Source organism: Moschus berezovskii, chromosome 7 (genome assembly GCF_049115385.1).
Source record: "Moschus berezovskii isolate FMDL1 chromosome 7, NW_MosBer_1.0, whole genome shotgun sequence".
Taxonomy (NCBI): Eukaryota; Metazoa; Chordata; class Mammalia; order Artiodactyla; family Moschidae; genus Moschus; species Moschus berezovskii.
In genome coordinates, this window is record NC_142466.1 from 83452051 (window position 1) to 83474013 (window position 21963).

Here is a 21963-nt window from a genome sequence, read left to right on the forward strand (position 1 = left end):
TTTGGTATGTGGCTGGGAGATGATGGTGCTATCCATGGGGCTGGAGCAGGAATCGGGGCTTGATGTGGCCCGTGGAAGGGTCTGTGGGATGGTGGCCAGCAGGGGTGTGGATGGGGAGGGCAGAGAACTTGAGAGAGGGCGGGGTTGCTGGCTGGTGCAGTCCCTGTCCGCAGCTCCCCTGCATGTGTCGGCTGCACAGACATTCATCATCTCAGACTGACCTGAGCACTATGAAGGTGAAGGTAGGGTAGACCAGGGAGCAGGGAAAGGCAGTGATGAGGGGGAGGGGAGGAGATAATTGAGGCTGAAACCCTGGGAAGCATGATTAAAAGACAGAGAGAGCAGGGAAGGGGTGGTAGCCCCAGAGGGAGAAGAAGAGCCAGGAGGCAGTTTTGTCACAGGACCAGAAAGGAGCCTGGAGAGGCCAAGAAAGAGCCCTGGGCTTTAGCAGCCAGGAGTCAGGGGAGGCCAGTGGGGCCAAGCTGGTGCTCTGGAGCTGGCTGATACAGAGGCCTGTGAGCAGAGGGTGGGCCCCCTTCCCCAGCCTCCTCGTTGTCCCCAGAGCCCTGCTTGGTCTGGCAGCACTTCTCTCAGCCAGGGCCAAGGGAAGAAGAGGATGAAAAAGCTCCCTCACCTCCAGCCTGCCATCCCTGTGCCCCAGGACTTCCCAGGAGGGTGCTGAGCCTGCCTTGAGCTCGGGAGCCTGAAACAGTCTGGGACCCCTGGGGACCCCAGGGGTAATTAAAACCAGGGCTAAGACATTAGAAACCATAACGCCGACTCCCCGGCTCCCCCAGGCTGGCTCCTGGTTTTCTTCTTGCCAGATCCTCTCTGCTGCTGACAGCTCGGCTCTCTAGGCCCCCACCAGCTGGGCCAATGACCCTCCTCCCCAAACCAGGGGCCTCCAACCAGAAGGCCCCCAAAGCCAGCCTGCAGGGCCCTCCTTTCTGTGTTCAGACAACCTCAGTGTATACTAGGCTGACCCCCATATCAAAGCATCCCCCAATTCAAATCTGGGTCCCTTATTGCAGAAGCTATCCTAGGGTGCTGAAGGAAGACCATGGGAAGGGTTTCTTGATAGAAAAAGGAAAGAGAGAGGAAGAGATGCAGGGCAGAAGTGCCTTTCAACTAGCAGGTGCTCCACAAGGGCGTGGGAAAGAAAGAATGAATCTTCCAACCTGGGCCCCACCAAAGCCAGGTGTCGGCGGGGCTGAATCTGAAGCAGGGCCAGGACAGGCTGCACCCCAGGGTGGCAGGAAGGAGGGAGGTCCACTCAGTTCTGTGGAGTTCCCCTTCCCCCTCTCTCCCTGCCCTCATGTCTCTGACAACAAGGTCAGGAAGCCACATGTTTGCTGGTCTGATGGGAAGGGCCCTCCTCCTACACAGCTGTCTGGCGATTTCAGGATTCCCAAATTCCCTGGGAGTGCTGCCGTGGGAATCTGTCTCCTGCTCAGTCTCTAAGTCTGTCTCACTCCTTGGCTCTTCAGGGAGACCAAAGGGCTCAAACACCTTGTTGTTTTTGTTGTTTTAGTCGCTGAGTTGTGTCCAACTCTTCTGCGACCCCAAGGATTGATGCCCGCCAGGTTCCTCTGTCCATGGGATTCTCCAGGCAAGAATACTGGAGTGGGTAGCCATTTCCTTCCCCATGGGTATCTTTCAACCCAGGGATCGAACCTGCGTCTCCTGCATTGGCCGGCAGATTCTTTACTGCTGAGCCATCAGGAAAGCCCCATCAAATACCTACTCCATCACTTACCGGCCTTGTGGCCTCAGGCAAGTGACTTACTATCTTGGTGTCTCAATTACCCTGGGAGTGAAATAGGATCAGAATGGCGCCTAGCACCGAGGACTGTTGTGAAGATTCAGTGAAATGAGATAATCCAGTCTAGTGATCGGCCCCAACCTGGTGGGTACTAGAGCCCCATCTGGTTTGGACTTTCTCCCCATCCATGGCTCCTCCGCTGTCTGTTGGTCTTTCTCTCCATCTCGCTATCCATACCACTCTATTTCTCCCCGTCTTCGTTCACCTTTCTCTCTCTGGTCCTCTCCTCACATCCAGCTCTGTCCAGACAGCCCTGGTTGACTCTGCTCCAATCCATGTTGGTACAACCAGCCCAGGCTGACGGAGGCGGGGTGTCCAGGGAGGTTTTTAATTCAAACACGGAATTCCCAGCAGCAGGATCACGCCTGGGCCTGAACATGGGTGAATCACAGTTGGTGGGAAGAGCGATTATGTCTGTATCCTTTCTGGAGGGGCAGGATTGGGGGCTCAGTCTGGCAGCCTCTTGGAGGAGAGGGGACTTGCCCTGACTGTGCTGGCCGCCCCCACACCTGGGCTCAAGCCAGATCCCCCATATTTAGAACCTGTGTGGAGGTAAGGCAACCTGCCCAGAGCCCAGGACCGAAAGGGGAAGCCCTCCACTTCAGCGTGGAGGTGGTTTGTGTGTGTTTAGTCTCTAAGTCATGTCTGACTCTTTGCGACCCCATGGATTGTAGCCTGCCAGGCTCCTCTCTGTCCATGAGATTTCTCACGCAAGAATACCTGAAGTGGGTTGCCACTTCCTTCTCCACGGGGTGGTCTACCCGCCCTCAAAACACTCTTGTCCGCCCTCACCCCCAAGTCCTGTTCTTAGCTTCCCATACCCCGTCCCGAATCCTGTATAGAGGCATGTCTCTGTCTCAACCTTGATCCGTGACTTCTGGACCCCCAAACTGAGGCTACCAAGGATAGGAAACTGTGGGGGTTGAAGAGTCTAGGTTCTTCACTTGGACCAAAGAGTTCCTTCTTGGGAGGGTTGGGGAAGACAAAAAGTATAGGTGTCACTTTTGATCACTGTGGACCTGTGAAGGCAGAAGGCATGCGTGAAATAGGTGCTCTAGAAACATAAACCAAATGGAGGAGGGGGATACAAAGGACCCCAAACAGGGAATTGAATGGCTGAGGCTGTAGCAGGCAGAACCATGGGTAGGCTGCGGAAAGGCTGCTGTTTGATTCTGTGGCTCAGCAAGGAATCTTCTCTGGGGGCCAGGATTGGTCTCAACTAGTCCCAGATGCCCCCATATCTGGGTCCCCGCCAGGCCCCTCACGTCAACCCTTGGGCATAAGGCCAGGGTTGAGGTCAATTCCCTATTCCCAGTGCATCATTGTCTCAAGGTGCTCGCCAGCTTCGCAGAGCGAGAGCTGGAGCTACAGATCCAGAGAGGGAGACACACCAGGCAGGGTCACACAGCAGGCAGAGGCTGGGAGCCCTGATGTCCTGGCAGCCAGCCTGGGTCTGTCACGGGGATCCTGTGCCAACACTGTGACAGGGGCCAGACCAAAAACAGGCGTTTATGTGGGGAGAGAGCTGAGGAATCCTTGAACATGTTGGCAGCTGGGCCAGGGCGGGAGCATCCCATCAGGCAAGGACAGATGTGCAGTTTCCTGTCTTTCCCATCAGATGGAGACCAAGCACTGGGATGAGGGGCTCCGAGAGACAGAGCACAAGAGAAGAGAGAGAAGCTTGGGAGGGAGACCAAGACATAGACGCAGTCAGAGTCAGACACAGAAATAGAGATGCAGGGAAATAAGATGTGAGTCAGAGACACAGAAAGGGAGATGCGGAAGGAGGGAGAGCTAGGGAATTAAAGACGCAGGGACCATGATCAGGCAAGACCCAGAGCCAGAGAGAACTGTCTTCTCAGAGGAACCCTGACACGGCGTCAACAATATACAGACATAGACAGACACTCAGAGACTAGGAGATGGAAAAGAAAAACAGGAGGGAGAAGTAGAGATGAGGATGATGGGGAGAGAGACGGAAAGATCCAGAGAGGCAGAGCGATGGAGAGAGGGCAAGGCAAAGGGGGACAAAGACAGATGAGGCAGAGAGTGAGGTCAACGGCAGGCATGGGGAAAGCAGGTGACGGAGGAGAGTCTCCCGGTCTCCAGTCTCTCCAGCCTGGTCTCTCCAGGGTTTGGATCCCCCACCCCCTTGCTATTCTTTGGTTTCCATAGAAACAGGGAGGGCAGCACTGAATTTGCATATACATCTACATCCTTTCTATCTGCATAATTCAACAGGTTCCGTGCATATTCATGAGATCGTGAATGAAGGTGACTCTCCCAGTCCCTGCTCAAAACCGGGCTGTGATGCCCCCTGGCTTGCAGTACACTGTCATGGCTCCAGGCCCAATCTCACTGGCCCTGACTTGTCCCTGCCAGACCCTGCTAACAACATCCCCTCTCACCCTGCTCCCAAAACATTCCCCCTGTACTTACCTACCCTCCCATCTTTCCTCAGGTGAGGCCCCTCTGCTTCCAGGGACGCTGATGCCCTTTTCTCAGCATCGGTCCTGCCGCAGTACACATGCATGCAGGCATGCACATGCTCACCTGCGTGTGCGCACATGAACTCTGGTGGCAGGGGCATGACAGCAAGGGAGCAGTGCTCACCCCGGTTCCCTGGAGGAGGAGACCCCTCAGTCACACTCCCATCTGGAGTCAGAGAAGAGAGTGCACGAAGGGATCACCTTCAAGAGGCTGAGGTCTAAGCTGAGCTGAAGGCTGCAGGTACACCAACAAAGAGGAACTGAGGACACTGTGGCTTCCACGTGGAAACTGACAGAGACCTGGGGTTCTGGCAAGAATAACCCGAGGAGCTAGAACAGAGCCCAGAGCAGTCTCCAGAACAGGACTGAGGTGGCTCAAATGGTGGGGGAGAGGCTGCCTAGGGACAAGAACCCTTTCAAAGTGCCAAGCCTTGAAAGCTCTTGCAATCTGGGCAGGGCTTCTCCAGGGCCTTCTCCAGCCATAATTTTGGCTTCACTGTCTCCCCTGGATCCCTGCAGCAGCTTCCTGTGCCCCAGTCCACTTTCCACCCTGCGGCAGCCAGAGGTCTCTCTAAAACAGCAATCTAATATCCCCCACCACTCCCTCCTCTTCACCTTCAGAGACTCTCCATCACTCTCAAGAAAGTGCAAGCTCCTCAGCCAGGCACTCGGGCCTTTTCAGTCTGGCTCCCACCCACCTCTGAGCCTCATTCCTCATACTCCCTGCTTTGAACTTCACAGTCCATTGATCATTTCTATGCTTTTCTCACTTCTATGACTTAGCTCATTCCTGCCCTTTACACAGAATGTCCTTTCCACTTTTCTTCCAGCTTTTTTGGAGGGCCATGCCACATGCCATATAGAATCTCAGTTCCCCAACCAGAGATCGAACCTGCATCCCATGCACTGGAAGCATGGAGGCTTAACCGCTGGACTCTTAGGATAGTCGTAGCTCTTATTCGAGATCCTACATAGGCACTACCTCCTTCTCTTTGAAGCTTTGCCTGTTCCTAAAGACTGGATGAGAGACTCTGAACTCCTGAAGTCTAATGAACTTGCCTAATTTCTACACTCATCACACCAATAATGAAATCACTGATATATATGACTTATAGCCCTCATGGGGCTGGAGCTTCCAAGCCCAGTGACTATATTTGTCACATTATGGGTAATAATTAGCTATACGTTGAATAACTGAGAAGTCACTAAGCCTGTGCTAAGTTGCTTCAGTCGTGTCTGACTTTGCGACCCTATGGACTGTAGACCGCCAGACTCTTCTGGGGATGTCCATGGGGATTCTCCAGGCAAGAATACTGGAGTGAGTTGCCATGCCCTCCTCCTGACCCAGGGATCAAACCCAAGTTTCTTATGTCTTCTGCTTTGGCAAGCAGATTCTTTACCACTAGTGCCACCTGGGAAGCCCTGAGAGGTCACTAAGCTTATGGAAAGCCAAATTTCAAGACTTGACTACCCTCTCTCTGTGTCCTAACTGCACAGACCCTGCAAAGGGAAGGAATGGGTTATTCCTTCGCAAATGATGCCATCTTGTGGACAAACTCAAAAGTGCAGCCAGACATTAACTGGGAGTGGTTATGTTCTGTCAAACTGGGGCTGATCCTGGAGCTCCAGACAAACGGTGGGGAGTGAGGAGCTAGTCTCTGAACAGGGAGTGCCACTGGTGTCCTTTGAAAAATCCTGATGAGCTCTAAGCAGAAAGAATGGCAACATCAAAGGCTCAGAAGCAAGGCCAAAGACTCAGAAGCAGAAAAAAATATCATGACAAGTAGGAAGAGTAAGGAGTTAGTGTGGCCAGAACCCAGGGTCCAAGGGGACTGAGTCAAAGATGGACTGTGCCATGGAAGTAAGAAGAAAAAAGGCAGAGTAAGGGAGATCAGAGGTGCTTGACTGCAGTTTTAAATGGAGTGGTCAAAACAGGCCTCATTGAGGTGACATTTGAGCAAAGCCTTAAAGGAGGCAGGGAGATAGCCATGCAGGTATCTGGCAGGGCATTCCAAACAAAGGGAACAGCCAGTTCCCTGACTGTTGGAGAACTCAGAGGGGAGTGAAGCAGGGAGACCAGCAAGGAGACTGTTGTAAGACAACAATGGGCACAAATCACCGGAGACTGTGGGGATGGAGAGAACTAGGAAGCAAAATTGCCAGGACTTGGCGCCTGCTTGCATTTGGGAGGTGTATAGCTCCTCCAGTCATATTGTTCTGAAGTCCCCACTTCAAGGGTACTCACTGTTCATGCCACCTCTAAGGCAGGTAGTGAGAATGCTCAGCACATTCTATACTGGATGCTCCCGCCTCCTCAACATACCCACGATCGCCCTCCCCAGCCTCTTAAATTCCTCAACCTCATCTTCAGTGACTTCCCTCTAGACCACCAGCTATCTATTCTCATGCCCACTATCAAGTCCTGCCAGTTCCTAAAACTCTCAAACTCACTGATTTAATTTCATTCTTTGGCTACTATGAAGTGTTGAATTGCATCCCTCCATAAATATGTTGGAGTCCTAACCCTTAGTACTTCACAATGTGACCTTATTTGAAAATAGGATCTTTACAGAGGTAAGTTAAAATGAGGCCATTGGGATGGGCCCTAGTCAAATATGACTGGTGTCCTTATAAAAAGGAGAAATTTGGAGACAGAAACAGACACAAAGGGAAGACAGATGTGTCTGGAGTAAACGTGAAGACGGATGTGAAGACGGATGACTGGAGTAAATCAGCTAAAAGCCAAGACCAAAGACTGCTGGCACATCGGAAGCTAGGAAGCATTAAGGAAGGATTCCCAGGCAGGTTTCAGAGGGAAATGGTTCTGACACCTTGATCTGGGGCTTCTAGTCTCCAAAACTGTGAGACAGAACAGTTCTGTTGTTCTAAGCCACCCAGTTGGTGGTCCTTTGTCATGGGTGCCCTAGAAACTGGTACCACTATGATGAAATTGAAAGTGAGGTCGTTCAGTCGTGTCCAACTCTTTTTTGACCCTGTGGTCTGTAGTCTACCAGGCTCCTCCATCCATGGGATTCTCCAGGCAAGAATACTGGAATGGGTTGCCATTTCCTTCTCCAGGGGATCTTCCCGACCCAGGGATCGAACCCGCGTCTCCCGCATTGCAGGCAGACGCTTTACCCTCTGAGCCACCAGGGAAGCATACAATACTCTGTCCCACTTCTCTCACATACTCTACCTCACTCCACCCCATTTTTATAAGGACCTCTATGCCACTGACCCCTGCCCCATTCTATCTTCACTTCTTTCCCGACCTAGGCTGGATTCCTTGGAGCTTCTTCACATACACTCTCTTGCCAGTCTCACTATTCCTGCTTCCTCTGAGTCTTCACTTGACCTGTGGGTGCTGCTGGAGTGAACTCTGACTGATGATATTGCAAGTTCATGGTCACCAACCTCATCTGGGCTTCTCGCTCTGCCTGGTCATCCTCCTATACCTCACTAGCTGTCTTCCCCAGTTGAAACAACTCTCTACCAGCCTCCTTGCTCCACTCTCAGCAGCAGAGCTGGACTCCTGCTTTGAGATTAGAAGCCTCTGAACTCTGAATTCCATGTCTCACCTTTACCTCTATAGTCATCCTCAACTCTGTCCCTCCTGCTACAGGCAGACATCTATCCTCTGCCCTTTACAAGGCCCGTACCTCCCCGCTCTAAGACCCATTCCCTTTCATCACCCCCAGGAATCTCATTCTGAGTTAGCCACAATCTCCTGCATCTCCTTTCCTTTCCCTACTGGCTTCCCCCATCAGCCTACAAACTAGTCTACTAATTTATTAAAAATAAACAAATAAAACTCTCTGTATCCCAGAATCATCTCTCTCCTCCCATCACAATAGTTTGTTGAAAACTCTATCTCCACTTCCCTACCTTTTGTGCCAAGGTATTACCTTTTCTAAGAGATTATGGAGGAAGACGCTCTATTACTGTGGATTAAGGAGAAAGTGAGACTTGAATTGGCAAATGTACATAGTACTTATGCTCCCTCCCTCCTAAGCTTGGTCAGGCTTTCTGATTATGAAGGCCTCACTCTGGCTTGTTCCCTGCCATTCCTCTGGTAGGACTCACTTGGGCCCCACAGTGGCCAAGGAGGGGAAAGGCCCCAGATTCACTAGCCGTTGCTCCCTCAGCCTGTGTCCTATCTCCTGATACTCCGAGTAGTGGCAGATCCTGTTCTTCTCAAGGGATTTTGACTGCAGCTCAGTTTCCCTCCACATTCCCCCTGCCATCATCAAGACCCCAGGTGGTACCTTAATGAGGAGCTGCCTGGTGGGGAGTCCATCCTGTGAATCCCAGAGCCTATGATGCTGCCTTACTAAATCACTCCCTCAACACAGTCACCACGCTTAGTTCACATGCTCTTTCCACCCTGGCCGCCACACACTGGATCAAGACGGGATGCTGAGCCAAAGATCAATAGTCTGCAAGAAGCCTGGTCCCAAATCTCTGGGGACCAATGATACACAGGGGGCTGTTGATGGTAAAGGACATGCAAGTAGAGATGTTCAAAGAAATGGCAATATGCAGAAGCTGAGCAGGAGCAAAAAACGTGAATTAGACACAGAGAGGAAGTCAGGCAGTTGCTGGTAGCAAGACACTGAGTCAGGACCACAGCCATTAGGACGGTATTAGATGCTTCATGACCTTCTGCAGTTGAGAGGCCCAGCTAGGAAGCTGCAGAGGGCTTTTCTGTCTTACCTAGTATGCCCTGAATCTCTCACCCCTCCACTCTGGGTAACTTACCTTAGAAAGAAAAAGATTCAGTGTTCCAAGTTTTGACCACAGCCTGCTGGTCCTGTGGCCCCCTCATGCCTGCTCTAAGCCCTTATTGAGGCATCCAGTCCCCTAACTCCATCTCTCCAATATTTCAACCCCACCTACCTGGACTCAGCCAGACATCACTTCAATACCCTCCAACTGCTGTGCCCACCCTGCTACATGGTCCCAGAAGAGTCCACACTTTGCGCTTTCCTAGTGATTGGACACCCAAGCTGGGGACATAATGGAGAACATAAAATCCAGTGGAAGACCCAATTTGCTCAACTCTTCACTGAGTCCACTACTGCCCACGATCCTGCTCCGGTTCCTGTAGCCCCCTGGCTCCCACTGCAATCTTCACCTTTCCTTATGCTCCTGACCTGTCCATGGTGAACCTGAGTCTACAGCCAAGGTGAGACAGAAAAGGAACTGCTAGGGGTAAAAAGGGTGAGAACTGAAGGGGGAATGTGGAATTGAGCTTGTGTTTTTAAGGAAAAAGCATGTTTCTAAGCTGACTCATTAATAATGAGGGCAATGAACATTTAATCATCCCTTGGTATCCTCAGGGAACTGGCTCTAGGAGCCCCCATGGATTTTTTTTTACCAAAATACTCAAGTCCCTTAAATAAAAAGGTGGAGTACAATCAGCCGTTTGTATTCACGAGCTCTACATCCACAGATATGGAGAGCTGAGGGTATACAGGCCCAGGTGATACCTAAGAATCAAATGTATATTGCTACATTTAATCCTCATAACAATCCTATGAGGTGAGCACTACATCTTGTTCTATGGATGAGAACACTAAAGCACACAGCAGTAACTTCCTAGTAAGTGGCAGAACCAGGATTCAAATCCAGACAGTCTGGTGACCAAGGCCATGATCTCAACCACTATATTGTAATACAGGCATACCTCAGAGACATTTTGGGTTCAGGTCCAGACCACCTCAATAAAAGGAAGATCTCTATAGTGCAAGTCACAGAAGTTTACTGGTTTCCCAGTGCTTAAAAAAAGTTATGTTTACCCTATACTGTAGTCTATTATGAATGTGACAGAATTATGGCTAAAAAACAATCTACATACATACCTTAAGTTTAAAATATTTTATTGGTAAAAAATGCTAACCATCATTTGAGCTTTCACTGAGTTGCAGTAGTAACATCATGGATCACTCTAACGAATAATAATTAACGTTTGAGATATTTTGAGAATTACCAAAATGTGACAGAGACACGAAATGAACACCGTTGGAAAAATGGCGCTGCCAGACTTGTTCAGTGCAGGCTTGCCACAAAACTTCACTTCTTCTGTAAGAAATGTAGTATCTGCGACGCACAACAAAACGAGGTATGTCCCTATGCTGCAGGTGGAGAAAAATGCAGAGTCCTTCAACCAGCCCCAAATAGGAAGCAGACAGAGCTACCCAGGGATCTAGACAGGTTACTGCTTGAGGCTGCTTCTTCAGTCCAGATCCTCCCAGCACCCATCTGGGTACTTTTCCTGTCTCCAGACTGGGAGCTCCTGGGGGTCAAGGGCAGGGACTCCCACTCCCCTTAATCCCACTTCCACACAGCAGGCCAAGCAGAGGTTCATCAGACAAATAGAGCCTTTATTTCCTAACTCACTCCTTGGATCTCTGTCAGAAGACAGATGAGAGGCACTGTATGTAGAAGGCAAAGTAACCCTTCTTTCTTCACATAATATTGTATTTTATTTATGCTGTGGCAAGTTGACCTACACACTGACTTAGAATGTTGCTTCTTAAGCAATCTAGAAGCCGGCAGAGACGCCACACCTGTCACTCTTCACAAAAGTCCCTTTCCAGGAGCCAGAGCGAAGAGGAAGCAGGAAAGGGAGGCCCACTTTCGTAAACTCAAGTTTTGTTGGAGACCTTGAGCAGTTAGAGGCTTCTCAAAGGTACAGCCATCCTAGACACTCAGTCTAGACAACAGCTTGCCCACAAGTCCTCAGAACCGGGTATCTCGAGCCCTTCTTCTAGGCTGAGGGCCACAGCTGGAGGCAGGTGTGGGCCCGAGGTCAGGGGGTGCCCCAGGAGGCTGGTAGCCATACTCATTGGGGTCCAGGGGGTCTCGGCTCAGCAGCACCCACACTGCAGGCACATGGCTGCGGACCGTGAGGGGATCCAGGCCTGTGTCAGGTGAGCTAGGCACCCAGCTGTCCTCGGTCTGCAGGAAGCGCAGCTTGGTAAGCTGGTACAAGCCTGGTACCCGCCGTTTGACAATCTCAGCACAGCTGACAGCCTTGCCTGCAGCCCGGCCAGAGCCTGAGAATACCACGTGGCGAGCGCTGCCGCCCTCCAGCCGTTCCAGCGCCAGGCCCAAGAGGTTGCGGATCTTGCTGCCGGCTCGGACCCGCATCTCCAGGGTATCAGGAGGCAGCTGGGGCATCGGGGAAGGTGCGGGGACTTCCACAGAACCAGCTTTCCGGTAGTGCTCCATTCAGCCTGCTGTCGTGTCCGCCTAGCTGCCCTGCTGGAGGGAAGTCAGAGGATGGTGGGCACTGTGTCCCAGGCCACTCCCACCCTGCCTCCCCAGGGCGCTGCTCCGCCCAGATTTCCCAGAAACGGGACCTTAAACCCCTCATCCCCAGGACAAGGGGTCATGCCTGCCTCCCCCTAGAGGGGGATGTACCCCAGTCCTCAGGACAGGGCCATAACCCTCCACCGACCCTGAACACCGGTCAAGCCCCTCCATCTCTAGCTCCCTGGCACTGGGAATGAACCTCCTCATCTCGGGCTCCTGGGGACTGGGTCCGGGCCCTCACCCGAGACTCCCTGAGCACAAGGCTGAGTGCTCCTCACCCTGGGCTCCCCACGGGGTGACAGGGCAAAGGCGCCTCACTTCGTACTCCCAGAGGTGAGGGCCAAGACCCAACCCCCACGCTCCCTCAAACGGAGCCAAGAGCCCTCATCCAAAAGCTCCTCAAAGACAGAAACGATCCCCTCCCCAACTCCTGGACCCGGAGGACAGGGTCGGGCACCCCTCTCTCATCCAGAGATTCCAGGGTCGATCCCCCCAACCTAGGGTCCCTCAGACACTGGGAAGCAGAGGCTTGACGCCAAAGGGCTGCTCGGGCCACCCCTGGCGTCGGGGCCGCGAGAGGCCGGGCTCCGTGGTCCCCACCGCCACGGGCCACCGCAGAGGCCCAGCACCCGGCCTCCCCTCTCCTCCTCGCCCCTCCAGGCGCCCCCGCCGAGCAGGGCTCCGGCTCTCACCGCCGCGGCCGCGCACTCCCTACGCTCGATCTGAAGCCAAGATGGCGCGGGCCGAGAGCGCGCCGGGGGCGCGGGGCCGCGCACGCCGGACGGGGCGGGGCCTGAGGGGCCGGGTTTGCAAACCGAGAGGTGCCGGACGCCGGGGAGCGAGCGGGGCCCGGACGCGCGGCTTCGTTGCCCGCGGGGTGTCTTCGCTGTTCTGCCCCGGGCAAGGAGCACTCCTTTGCGAGCTGAGAGAGCGCTGCGGGGGAGAGGAGCGGCCAGCAGAGGAGTCCCGCGCCCGAAGTCCGCGTCGGAAGGATGAGGATTTGGCCCTTAGAGGATGCAGGGCGGGCGTTACCCGCTGAGCACACCGCAGTTAGCAGAGGCAGAGTGGCGGGTTTCTCTTTGGACCGGAGCTAGAGGTGCCGGGTGATGTGGCTGCTGCGGGGGCGAGAGCCTTGATCACGAGTTCTGAACTTTAACGTCACCCTATGGGCACTGGCGAACCACAGGGGGCTTTCATCAAGGTGCAAGTCAAACCTGTTCGTGTGCGCAGCTCTCGGGCCTCCCTCTGGTGACTCCTGGCCGCACGTCCCAGGGGCATGTCCGCGGCGCTTCGCAAGTTGCCCCGCCTATAAGTGCTCGAATATTTATTAAAGCATTTGTTGAAAGAATGAGCCAGAGAAACAGCAGTGGGAATGGGGAGAAGTAAATTAAGTTGGCAGATACCATGAGGTGGGTTTGGCGACTGTTCGGATGGAGGAGGGAAGAGTCTAGGATGGCTCAGAGTTTCAGACGTGTTGGATTTGAGATGCCAATGAGACCGCGCCGGAACGGTGGCGGGCAGGCCGACATAAAGAGGTCTGGAGCCGCAGCAGTCCCGGAGACCATAAGGGGACAGCAAACACTTGGTTGAGTGAGGTGCCATCGGTTTCTCTGCTCTTTAATATGCCAACTCTCCCTCTTTTCCAGCCACACCACCGCCCCGCCCTCGCCCAAAAACCCTCTGCATCCTCTTTTAGGCTCCCCTTCTCTTATAGCGCCAGGAGAGCAACGTGGAGGCTCCCTTCTCCTTTGCACATGCTGCTCCCTTGGTTCTCAAAGATCCTGAATATCACTCTCCAGGGCTACCTGCCACAGCCTTTTCTTCTGTGCCCCCAAAGAACCCTTGTGCCACATGGTTCACTCCCCTATTCCATGCCTGTTTCCCCAGCTGTCCTGTACAGGGCAGGGATCAGGTGGACCCTAAATGTGACTGCCCCACCTGGTATGGCATCTCACATTTAGAGTGTACTTGGCAAATGTGGGATAAATGGATACAAAACCAAATGTTCCACTAACATCAAGCAAATGGGAGCATTCATCCTGAGAGCTCTGTATCTTCCAGAAAGCTAGACTAGGATGAGTATAGGTGGTGGTCCAACTCCTAGGAAGATGGACAGTTCTGGCCTCCACCACCCTCATCCCCACCACCATACCCATCCAAGACCAGGAAGCTAACACACTCCTGCAGTGATCTCTACAGTTTTATTGTCACTGGAACAGGACACTGATAAGGGGAGGAAGTGCAAAGAGCAAATCTCAAGTAACCAGACCTCTGACCTCAGAGCTCCACCTGAGTGCAGCCAGGTCGGTCTTGAATCCAATAAATACAGAGCCACCTCTTTTCTGCTCTGTTACAAGGGCAGGCTGGCACAGGTCCTGGAGCCTCGCTGCCCCAGCCCACCCTGGGATGGGAAGCACCATTCACTCTTCCACAGGCTTCACTTGCTTGGCAGCTTCTAGCTGGCAGAGAAGTTCATCCCACTGCACAAACTGCTTGGAGAGAAGCATTGTCTGGTCACAGGTCAAGGTGAGAATGAGAATCTGAGAGAGGGAGAAGAGAGATGTTTGCCTCTGCCTAAAGGCAGGGGAAGCTGGGGAACAGACAGACTGGTTGGGATGGGATGAGAGACAGAACTAGGAATGGAATAAAAGGCCAGGCTCCATACAGCACTCCTCAGGGGCCCAGCTGAGCAGAAAGGATACAGTCTTGTTGTATTCCTCCAGGAGAGCCTTGGATTCCTCAGTGATCTCTACACACTGGTCCTGTGGGACCAAGGCGGGGCAAAGAAAGGCGTTAGACAGAGCCCACACTCCCCACTGCCTGCCTCATCAGGGACCCTTGCTCCTCAGAAAAGGTAATGTTTAACCTCAGAGCTAAAAGGAGCAAATTTCTAAAGAGGCACTTTCAGGCTCCGCTATGGGTAGCCTAACTGCAGTCCTGAGGCTGATGGAAGAGGGAGCGAACCACACATTTAAAGACCTATTCCTACTGGTATATGCCTCCTTCTCCCCTGTCCCCTATATCCGAACCCTCTCTGAACTTCGCACTAGAGCCTGGCAATAGTGAAAAAACAGCTCCTCCACCTATGGTCAAGGACACATCATCCCCAGAAATTCTTGGGTACCTCCCAACATCAGTCTTCTGGTGTCTCAGGATAGCCCTATTCTGGGAGGCAGGAGGCCTAGATTTTACCCTAGGCAAGTCCCTTCCCCTCTGGAAGGTGCATGCAAGACAAAGGAGAAACCCTAAGTTTCCCCTGAAGCTGACATCAGCTCCTGAGGCTACTTCCCCAGGAGACAGGGGTGGGGACAAGGAGCCTCACCAACTCTACTTTCCCACCTGGCCTCTCCCCTCCCATACCTGCTGCTGGATGTGGATCTGAGCCAAGCGCTGCAGGCAGGCGGCATGCTCAGGAACGGCTGTAAAACACAACGCACACTGCCCAATGATGCTTGTGCCTTCCCCCGGGACTGCTCAATAGTCTATTAGGTCTTCGGCAGGATTAGAGTATTGAGTGGAGAAGCTAAACAAACGCCAGCTTCATCGACCGCTGCAGCCGGAGGTGGTGGTGGTGGGGCTCCCTGCCCACCCCAGTCCCACTCTAGGACCCAAAGGGGAGGGGAAGATACAGGCCCCTAGAAGACAAAACCTTGGGGTTTCCAGAGTTGCCCCATATACCCACCCCAGTGCTGTGAGCAGGGCAGGTAAAGAAAGCTTTGATTATAATAGGATCTGTTCCTTTGCTCTCAGACCAGCGGGACCAGAGCTGCCTGGCCCAGGGACAGGGAGCCTGCAGGTGGGCTGAGGACAAATGCAAGGTCCCTAAGCTGGTCACCTGGAACCCAACACCCTGAGCCTCAGCCACCATGCTGGGCCCACAGCTTAAGGCTGTCAGATGCTCAGCAGGAAACTGATCAGGGGTAGGGTGGGGGAGCTGGGAAAAATACCTCCAGAGGCAGACAAGATGGATATCTGGATTCAATTAAAGTCACTGCCTGCTTGTCAAAATCCCAGCCCAGGGACTGCCCTAGGCAGTGCGGCAGGAAGAATTCACACACATTCACACACACACCCCCCGCAGGGCCTCTTACAGTAAAACCTGGCCTCTGCAACCCCTGAAGGACAGATGCTGAGGGGTGGGATAGAAAACAGAAGGAATCCTAGAATGGGAGGCCACTGGGCTTACATGAGTGTCCTTAGGGCCAAACTGCCTGAGTTCTGAAGCTGAGCTCTCTGCCCTGGCAGTTTTAATCCCAGTGCAGGTGGCCAGTACCCCCAGGTGAGGGTAAAGACAAGGAGCAGAGCCAGTCTGAGCCCAGGGAAGTCCTGCCCATCCACCTACCTCCCCACGTAGAGCAGAGGAGATGCAACCCCAGAAGGTACCTTTGATGTGAGTGCTGTCCAGCATGGGCACCAGAGCCTCCACCTGCTCCAGAAGTGCAACCTGCGAGAGAATGAACTGCTCCTCTGCGGCATGAACAGACAGAGAGTAGCAGTGAGGCGGGCCCAGGCATGGCCACTCCCAGGCAAGGAGCTGGGGACCAGGCCAGGGAGAGGACTGAGTCCTGGAGCTGGGGTCAGCCACTCTGCCCACTGCCCCCTTCTTTCTGTGCACACTCCCCCAGTCTGCTTCCACCTCTCCTGGATGCCACTGGTCTGACCTATCTTGAGCCCAAGGAGCCTCTGCTGCTGCTGCTGCTGCTAAGTCACTTCAGTCGTGTCCGACTCTGTGCGACCCCATAGACGGCAGCCAACCAGGCCCCCCCGTTCCTGGGAATTCTCCAGGCAAGAACACTGGAGTGGGTTGCCATTTCCTTCTCCAATGCACGAGAGTGAAAAGTGAAAGTGAAGTCACTCAGTCGTGCCCAACTCTAAGCGACCCCATGGACTGCAGCCTACCAGGCTCCTCTGTCTGTGGGATTCTCCAGGCAAGAGTACTGGAGTGGGCTGCTATTGCCTTCTCTGAAGGAGCCTCTAAGTGACTCCAAATCCAACCTTTCTCCAAGTTTTAACTCTGAGGCCTCTCTCTCTAGCCTCCTATCCATAAATTCAGAGAGCCCCTCCTAGGCCACAGGAGACAAAGTACTTCAGACCTGAAGTACCCAAGGGCTCCTGGGAAAGTCTGAAAGAGGAGACTTGTGGAAGATACCAGGCAGGTAGTGCTCAGTGGATCAGAGAGGCACAATTATAAGTTCCTGGAGAGCTGGGACAGTAACAGGAGAGTCCAGTGACAAGCTCAGCAGGACTGGGATGGCCCTGTGCACAGGGGGTTTCAATGACTGCAGAGTGGGAAGGGCATTCAAGAACGGAGGACTGTTATGTCAGTCATCTGATGGCAAGAATGCATGTCAATCAGTAGAGGAAAAAGAATTCAATTGGCTGAACTGGAGCAAGGAAAGCATAGGAAACAGCTAGATGGGAGGGGAGATCCGGCAGTCTACAGGAAGTTTTGAATGGTAGGCTAAGGAATTAGGAATTTATCCTAGTAGGAAGAGAAAGATACACACACACTGAGGTTCCAAAGTAAACACTGTGGCATGCTGGAAATGTGTTTTGGGAAGATGATAGTGAGCTACATGCAAGAAGTGGGAAACTAGTGTCAAGAAGAGGACTTAGGAATAAACAAAGGAAAAAAAAAAAGAAAGAAAAATAAATAAGAAGAGGACTTAGGAAACTGTTAAAGTGCTAGGGGATGAACACTGAGACAGTGCTACAGGGCGGGGTGGAGAGGCTAGATTCAAGAATCAGTGCAGGAGAAGACCTCCTGAACTTGGTGTCTGAGCCACAGCAGTGGTTCAGGGATGTTCTGGTTCACTGCTGTATACCTCACACCTAGCAAGTCCAGATCACAGCAGATGAGCACTTGAATGCATGAACAAACACAGGTGATGGCAAACCATACCTCATGGAGTAGCTAACTGATAAGCAAACATTGCTAAGACAATAGTTCCTGCCTAGAACTCTGAAATTCCAGCACTTTCTCACCTGCAAGATGCTGAAACCCACGCTTATATCCTCATCTCTCCCACGGCAATGCTCTCTGCCCCTACCCTTTCCTAGAAGCTCTATGTCTACTGAGCAGAAATAAGGAAGGTTCTGAAGGAAAATCCTAGAAGCATGCCATAGATAGAACACCGGAGTCACTTCCACAGTGGCTGGCACTCTGGTCTGCAGCCGGCTCCAGGGTCTACTGTACCCAGTGCCTACAAGAGGACCACAAGTCCACCTCCAGCCTCAGTCCAGATTCCAGAGAGCAGCTTCCCAGGCTGCATCCAGGAGAGGACTGAGAGGGAGGCCATCTCTGTGCACAGCTTCCCCCAGATGCATGTGCACATCCTATCCAGCACTACCTGCCAAGATGAACTGCAGCTTGGAGGCATCAGGTAAGGCAATGCGGTCAATGTACTCAGGATCCAGGTATTTGATCAAGTCTTCAACTAGAAAAGTAACAAGATGGAAAACGGAATAAGGTTGGGGAGTGGGGATCAGTCTTGTGAAGGAAGGATATCAGGAGAAGGGTCAGCCTTGGGGAGAGCCTTGAGTAAGGAACTGATACCCACAGGGTCTACCAGGCTCCCATCCCCACTTCCCTGTCTCTTCCCTCTGATCACCTGCTGTTCAGTCACCAAGTCGTGTCTGACTCTTTGGACCCCATGAACTGCAGCATGCCAGGCTTCCCTAGCCCTCACTATCTCCAGGAGTTTGCTCAGATTCATGTCCATTGAGTCAGTGGTGCTATCTAACCATCCTGCTGGCCAGAGTCAAACTTTACAGCTGGGAACACAATTGCCTCCAATACCCTGGGGCCCTCAGCATTTTCACTGATCTATCTTCAAGGGTAGAAGGTACCTTGCCCCTCTGTGCCACCAAGACATGCAAGAACTTTATCTGATTTCTAGGTACTGAACAGGTTGCTAGCTCTGACATAATCAAAAAGGCCTGGCTGAGCCAAGGCTGGGGCACTCAGTGCCTGATTTCTTTCCTGCCCCTGAACCCTGCCTATGGAAATTCCATACTCCTCCTCTCTCCTTCCCCAGTGGACTTTCAGGCAGAGCTCTTATCTCATAACTTAGGACATTGCCATGGGCTTGGGGTTTAACCACAAAGTAGAAAGCATACCCCAATTCACCATTTCATCAGGAAAATGTCTTCACCTGCTATTCCCAAAGGGAAATTCCAGTGACCTATTGGGCTTAAGGGCCTGGGCAGGGAACCAGGAAGCATAGGCTTGAGAAGGAGGGCAGGCAGGCACCTCATGGAAACACTTACTCTTTTTGTACAGAACCTTGACCCTCTCCCTCTTGCTGGCGATGTTCCCCAAAGCCACCTGCACCTTGACCAGGCCATCAGCCACCTATAAGGGGAGTGGAGGTTAATTCCAAGATTCACCACTTGGCTCGAGGCTTGGAAGAGATAAAGAATCTTCATTTCCTCAGACTCCAAATTTCCTTGTCCCTACAATCACCCCCTTTTCTTGTATTAAGAGATCCAACTCCACTTTCTGGGAATCCTCAGTATGAAGGGGTAGATAATCATGTACTCCTCGGGGAGTTTCATGTGTGATTGGGGAAGTAATGAACTACTTTAGGGTTTATGGGGCACTAGCACATACTATCAAACAAGGCAATGGCATCCCACTCCAGTACTCTTGCCTGGAAAATCCCATGGATGAAGGAGGCTGGTAGGCTGCAGTCCATGGGGTTGCTAAGAGTTGGACACGACTAAGCGACTTCACTTTCACTTTTCACTTTCATGCATTGGAGAAGGAAATGGCAACCCACTCTAGTTTTCTTGCCTTGAGAATCCCAGGGATGGGGGAGCCTGGTGGGCTGCCATCTATGGGGTCGAACAGAGTCAGAAACGACTGAAGTGACTTGGCAGCAGCAGCACATACTATATATTCGCTGATTGCTTCCTCTTGGCTGAACTGATTAGTCTTTAAGGGTAGAGGGTGAGGAATTCCAGTATTAAAGGGTTGAATAGAGGGAGAGACTATGGAAGTGAATGATCTCACACAGGTTTTGGGTTAGAGGGTAAGGAATGCCGATATTCAAGGATCAAATATATGAGGAGGTAAATCAGTTCAGCTGCTCAGTTGTGTCCAGCTCTTTGCTACCCCATGAACTGCAGCACGCCAGGCCTCCCTGTCCATCACCAACTCCCGGAGTCCACCCAAACCCATGTCCATTGAGTTGGTGATTCCATCCAACCATCTCATCCTCTGTTGTCCCCTTCTTCTCCTGCCCTCAATCTTTCCCTGCATCAGGGTCTTTTCCAATTTGTTAGCTCTTCGCATCAGGTGGCCAAAGTATTGGAGTTTCAGCTTCAACATCAGTCCTTCCAGTGAACACCCAGGACTGATCTCCTTTAGGATGGACTGGTTGGATCTCCTTGCAGTCCGAGGGACTCTCAAGAGTCTTCTCCAACTCCACAGTTTAAAAGCATCAATTCTTCTGCGCTCAGGTTTCTTTATAGTCCAGCTCTCACATCCATACATGACCACTGGAAAAACCATAGCCTTGACTAGACGGACCTTGGATGGCAAAGTAATGTCTCTGCTTTTTAATATGCTGTCTAGGTTGGTCATAACTTTCCTTCCAAGGAGTAAGCATCTTTTAATTTCATGGCTGCAGTCACCATCTGCAGTGATTTTGGAGCCCAGAAAAATAAAGTCAGCCACTGTTTCCACATCTATTTGCCATGAAGTGATGGGACCAGATGCCATGATCTTAGTTTTCTGAATGTTGAGCTTTAAGTCAACTTTTTCACTCTCCTCTTTCACTTTCATCAAGAGGCTCTTTAGTTCTTCTTCACTTTCTGCCATAAGGGTGGTATCATCTGCATATCTGAGGTTATTGATATTTCTCCTGGCAATCTTACTGAGTAAAAGCAGCCAGAGAGACAGGAGGAAAATCAGGAGGACTTGCATCATAGATGTCAAAGGGAAAAAATGTTCTGAGAAGTCAGTTCTCAAATGGGACACAATCTGGTGACAACTAATACCACAAGCAGTGTACGAATGGACATCATTACCTCTGAGGCACTTAACTCCAGGGTATGCCCAATACAGCCACCTTCAGTGAAAGGTCTTTCCATAGTTAAAAACGGGGATGGACGGGAAGTGAGCTGTCAAAATTCAGCCACTAGAGGGAAGGACTGACAGTCCATATCTGAACTTCAGTCCTTTTCCCTCCTAATCCTGGCCCTCTCAGACCTCATCCCTAACTCCCCGGAGCCTGCCTTATCCATCTCTGGTCTGCCTCTTTTGGGGTCCCATGGACCTCTCTTTGCACAATTCACTTAGCAATTAGGCAAGGCTCCACAACGTCTCTTTCACTGTGACTTCGGCTCTTACTGAAAGCTCTTACTCATTAGTTAGTTTCTCGAGTGTGTCAGGTCTCCCCAACTATCCCGCGAGGGTAAAGACGGGAGTCTCCTCTTTGAGCCCACCTCAAGCCCACAGTTCCCTCCATGGGAATGGATCCCAAGGGTTCGATATGCTCTGGGAGGTCTCGGACCTTTGCTATTTCAATGGCCTGCTGCTGCTGCTGCTGCTAAGTCGCTTCAGTCGTGTCCGACTCTGTGTGACCCCATAGACAGCAGCCCACCAGGCTCCCCCGTCCCTGGGATTCTCCAGGCAAGAACACTGGAGAAAATGAAAAGTGAAAGTGAAGTCGCTCAGTCGTGTCCGACTCTTAGCGACCCCATGGACTGGAGCCTACGAGGCTCCTCCGCCCATGGCATTTTCCAGGCAAGAGTACTGGAGTGGGTTGCCATTGCCTTCTTTCAATGGCCTAGTTGAGAGCAACGGGGCTGGAACTGCAGCATCTATCTCCAGGACCAGGCATATAGGCCACTCTTGCTTTGCCCCAGAGAGGGACTACTGGACCCAAGATCGCTCACCTTCCGCGAGCCGCGAGACCCGCCTGGTCCGTACACCCAGCGCTCCAGCTCCTCCACACGGGCCTGTAGCCGCTGAACATCAGTCACAGCCGCCATGGCTCCCGCTGCCCCGCCTCAGCCAGGAATAGCCAGAGGGCAGGACATCCGTCCAAATAGAGAAAGTGGGCCAATCCGAGTGGACCGGAGCCCTTGCATACAGGAAGTGACGCCACGATTCAGCCCTTCGATGCGGAAGTGGCAGGCAGGGCCAACGGAAAGCTGTCTGGTAACCTAGGCAACGGCTACCTGTCAGGCGCTAATTTCCAGCCCCTGCTTGTTAAGACGAACTTTGCCTCTCTTCTTCCAATTCCAGGGTACCAGAGAGATTTCCCCTGCCCTTTCCCCGAGGTTGCACATATAAATACACCGATTATTGTAAGATTGGTCCATTCC

At 52.3% G+C, this 21963-nt stretch overlaps 2 protein-coding genes across 4 annotated transcripts; both read right to left on the reverse strand.

Annotated features, from left to right (window-relative positions):
- Positions 1-10173: 10173 nt before the first annotated feature.
- RPP25L (ribonuclease P/MRP subunit p25 like) lies at positions 10174-12682 on the reverse strand. Of its 2 annotated transcripts, none has more exons than XM_055427334.2 (2): positions 12321-12682; positions 10174-11574 (listed from the first exon to the last, which is right to left on the reverse strand). In XM_055427334.2, exon 2 carries the CDS (start codon positions 11542-11544, stop codon positions 11053-11055), a length of 492 nt encoding a protein of 163 aa, XP_055283309.1. In that variant the 5' UTR covers positions 11545-11574; positions 12321-12682; the 3' UTR covers positions 10174-11052. The 2 variants fall into 2 exon arrangements, with proteins under 2 accessions (XP_055283309.1, XP_055283310.1); XM_055427335.2 differs by having other exon boundaries at positions 10174-11577; positions 12321-12451.
- Positions 12683-13810: 1128 nt separating this feature from the next.
- On the reverse strand, positions 13811-21672 carry DCTN3 (dynactin subunit 3). Of its 2 annotated transcripts, none has more exons than XM_055427331.2 (7): positions 21532-21672; positions 18898-18982; positions 17979-18065; positions 16012-16095; positions 14989-15047; positions 14331-14390; positions 13811-14138 (listed from the first exon to the last, which is right to left on the reverse strand). In XM_055427331.2, the coding sequence occupies exons 1-7, from the start codon at positions 21625-21627 to the stop codon at positions 14049-14051; spliced, it is 561 nt and encodes a 186-aa protein (XP_055283306.1). In that variant the 5' UTR covers positions 21628-21672; the 3' UTR covers positions 13811-14048. The 2 variants fall into 2 exon arrangements, with proteins under 2 accessions (XP_055283306.1, XP_055283307.1); XM_055427332.2 differs by having other exon boundaries at positions 13811-14168; positions 14294-14390.
- Positions 21673-21963: the final 291 nt, after the last annotated feature.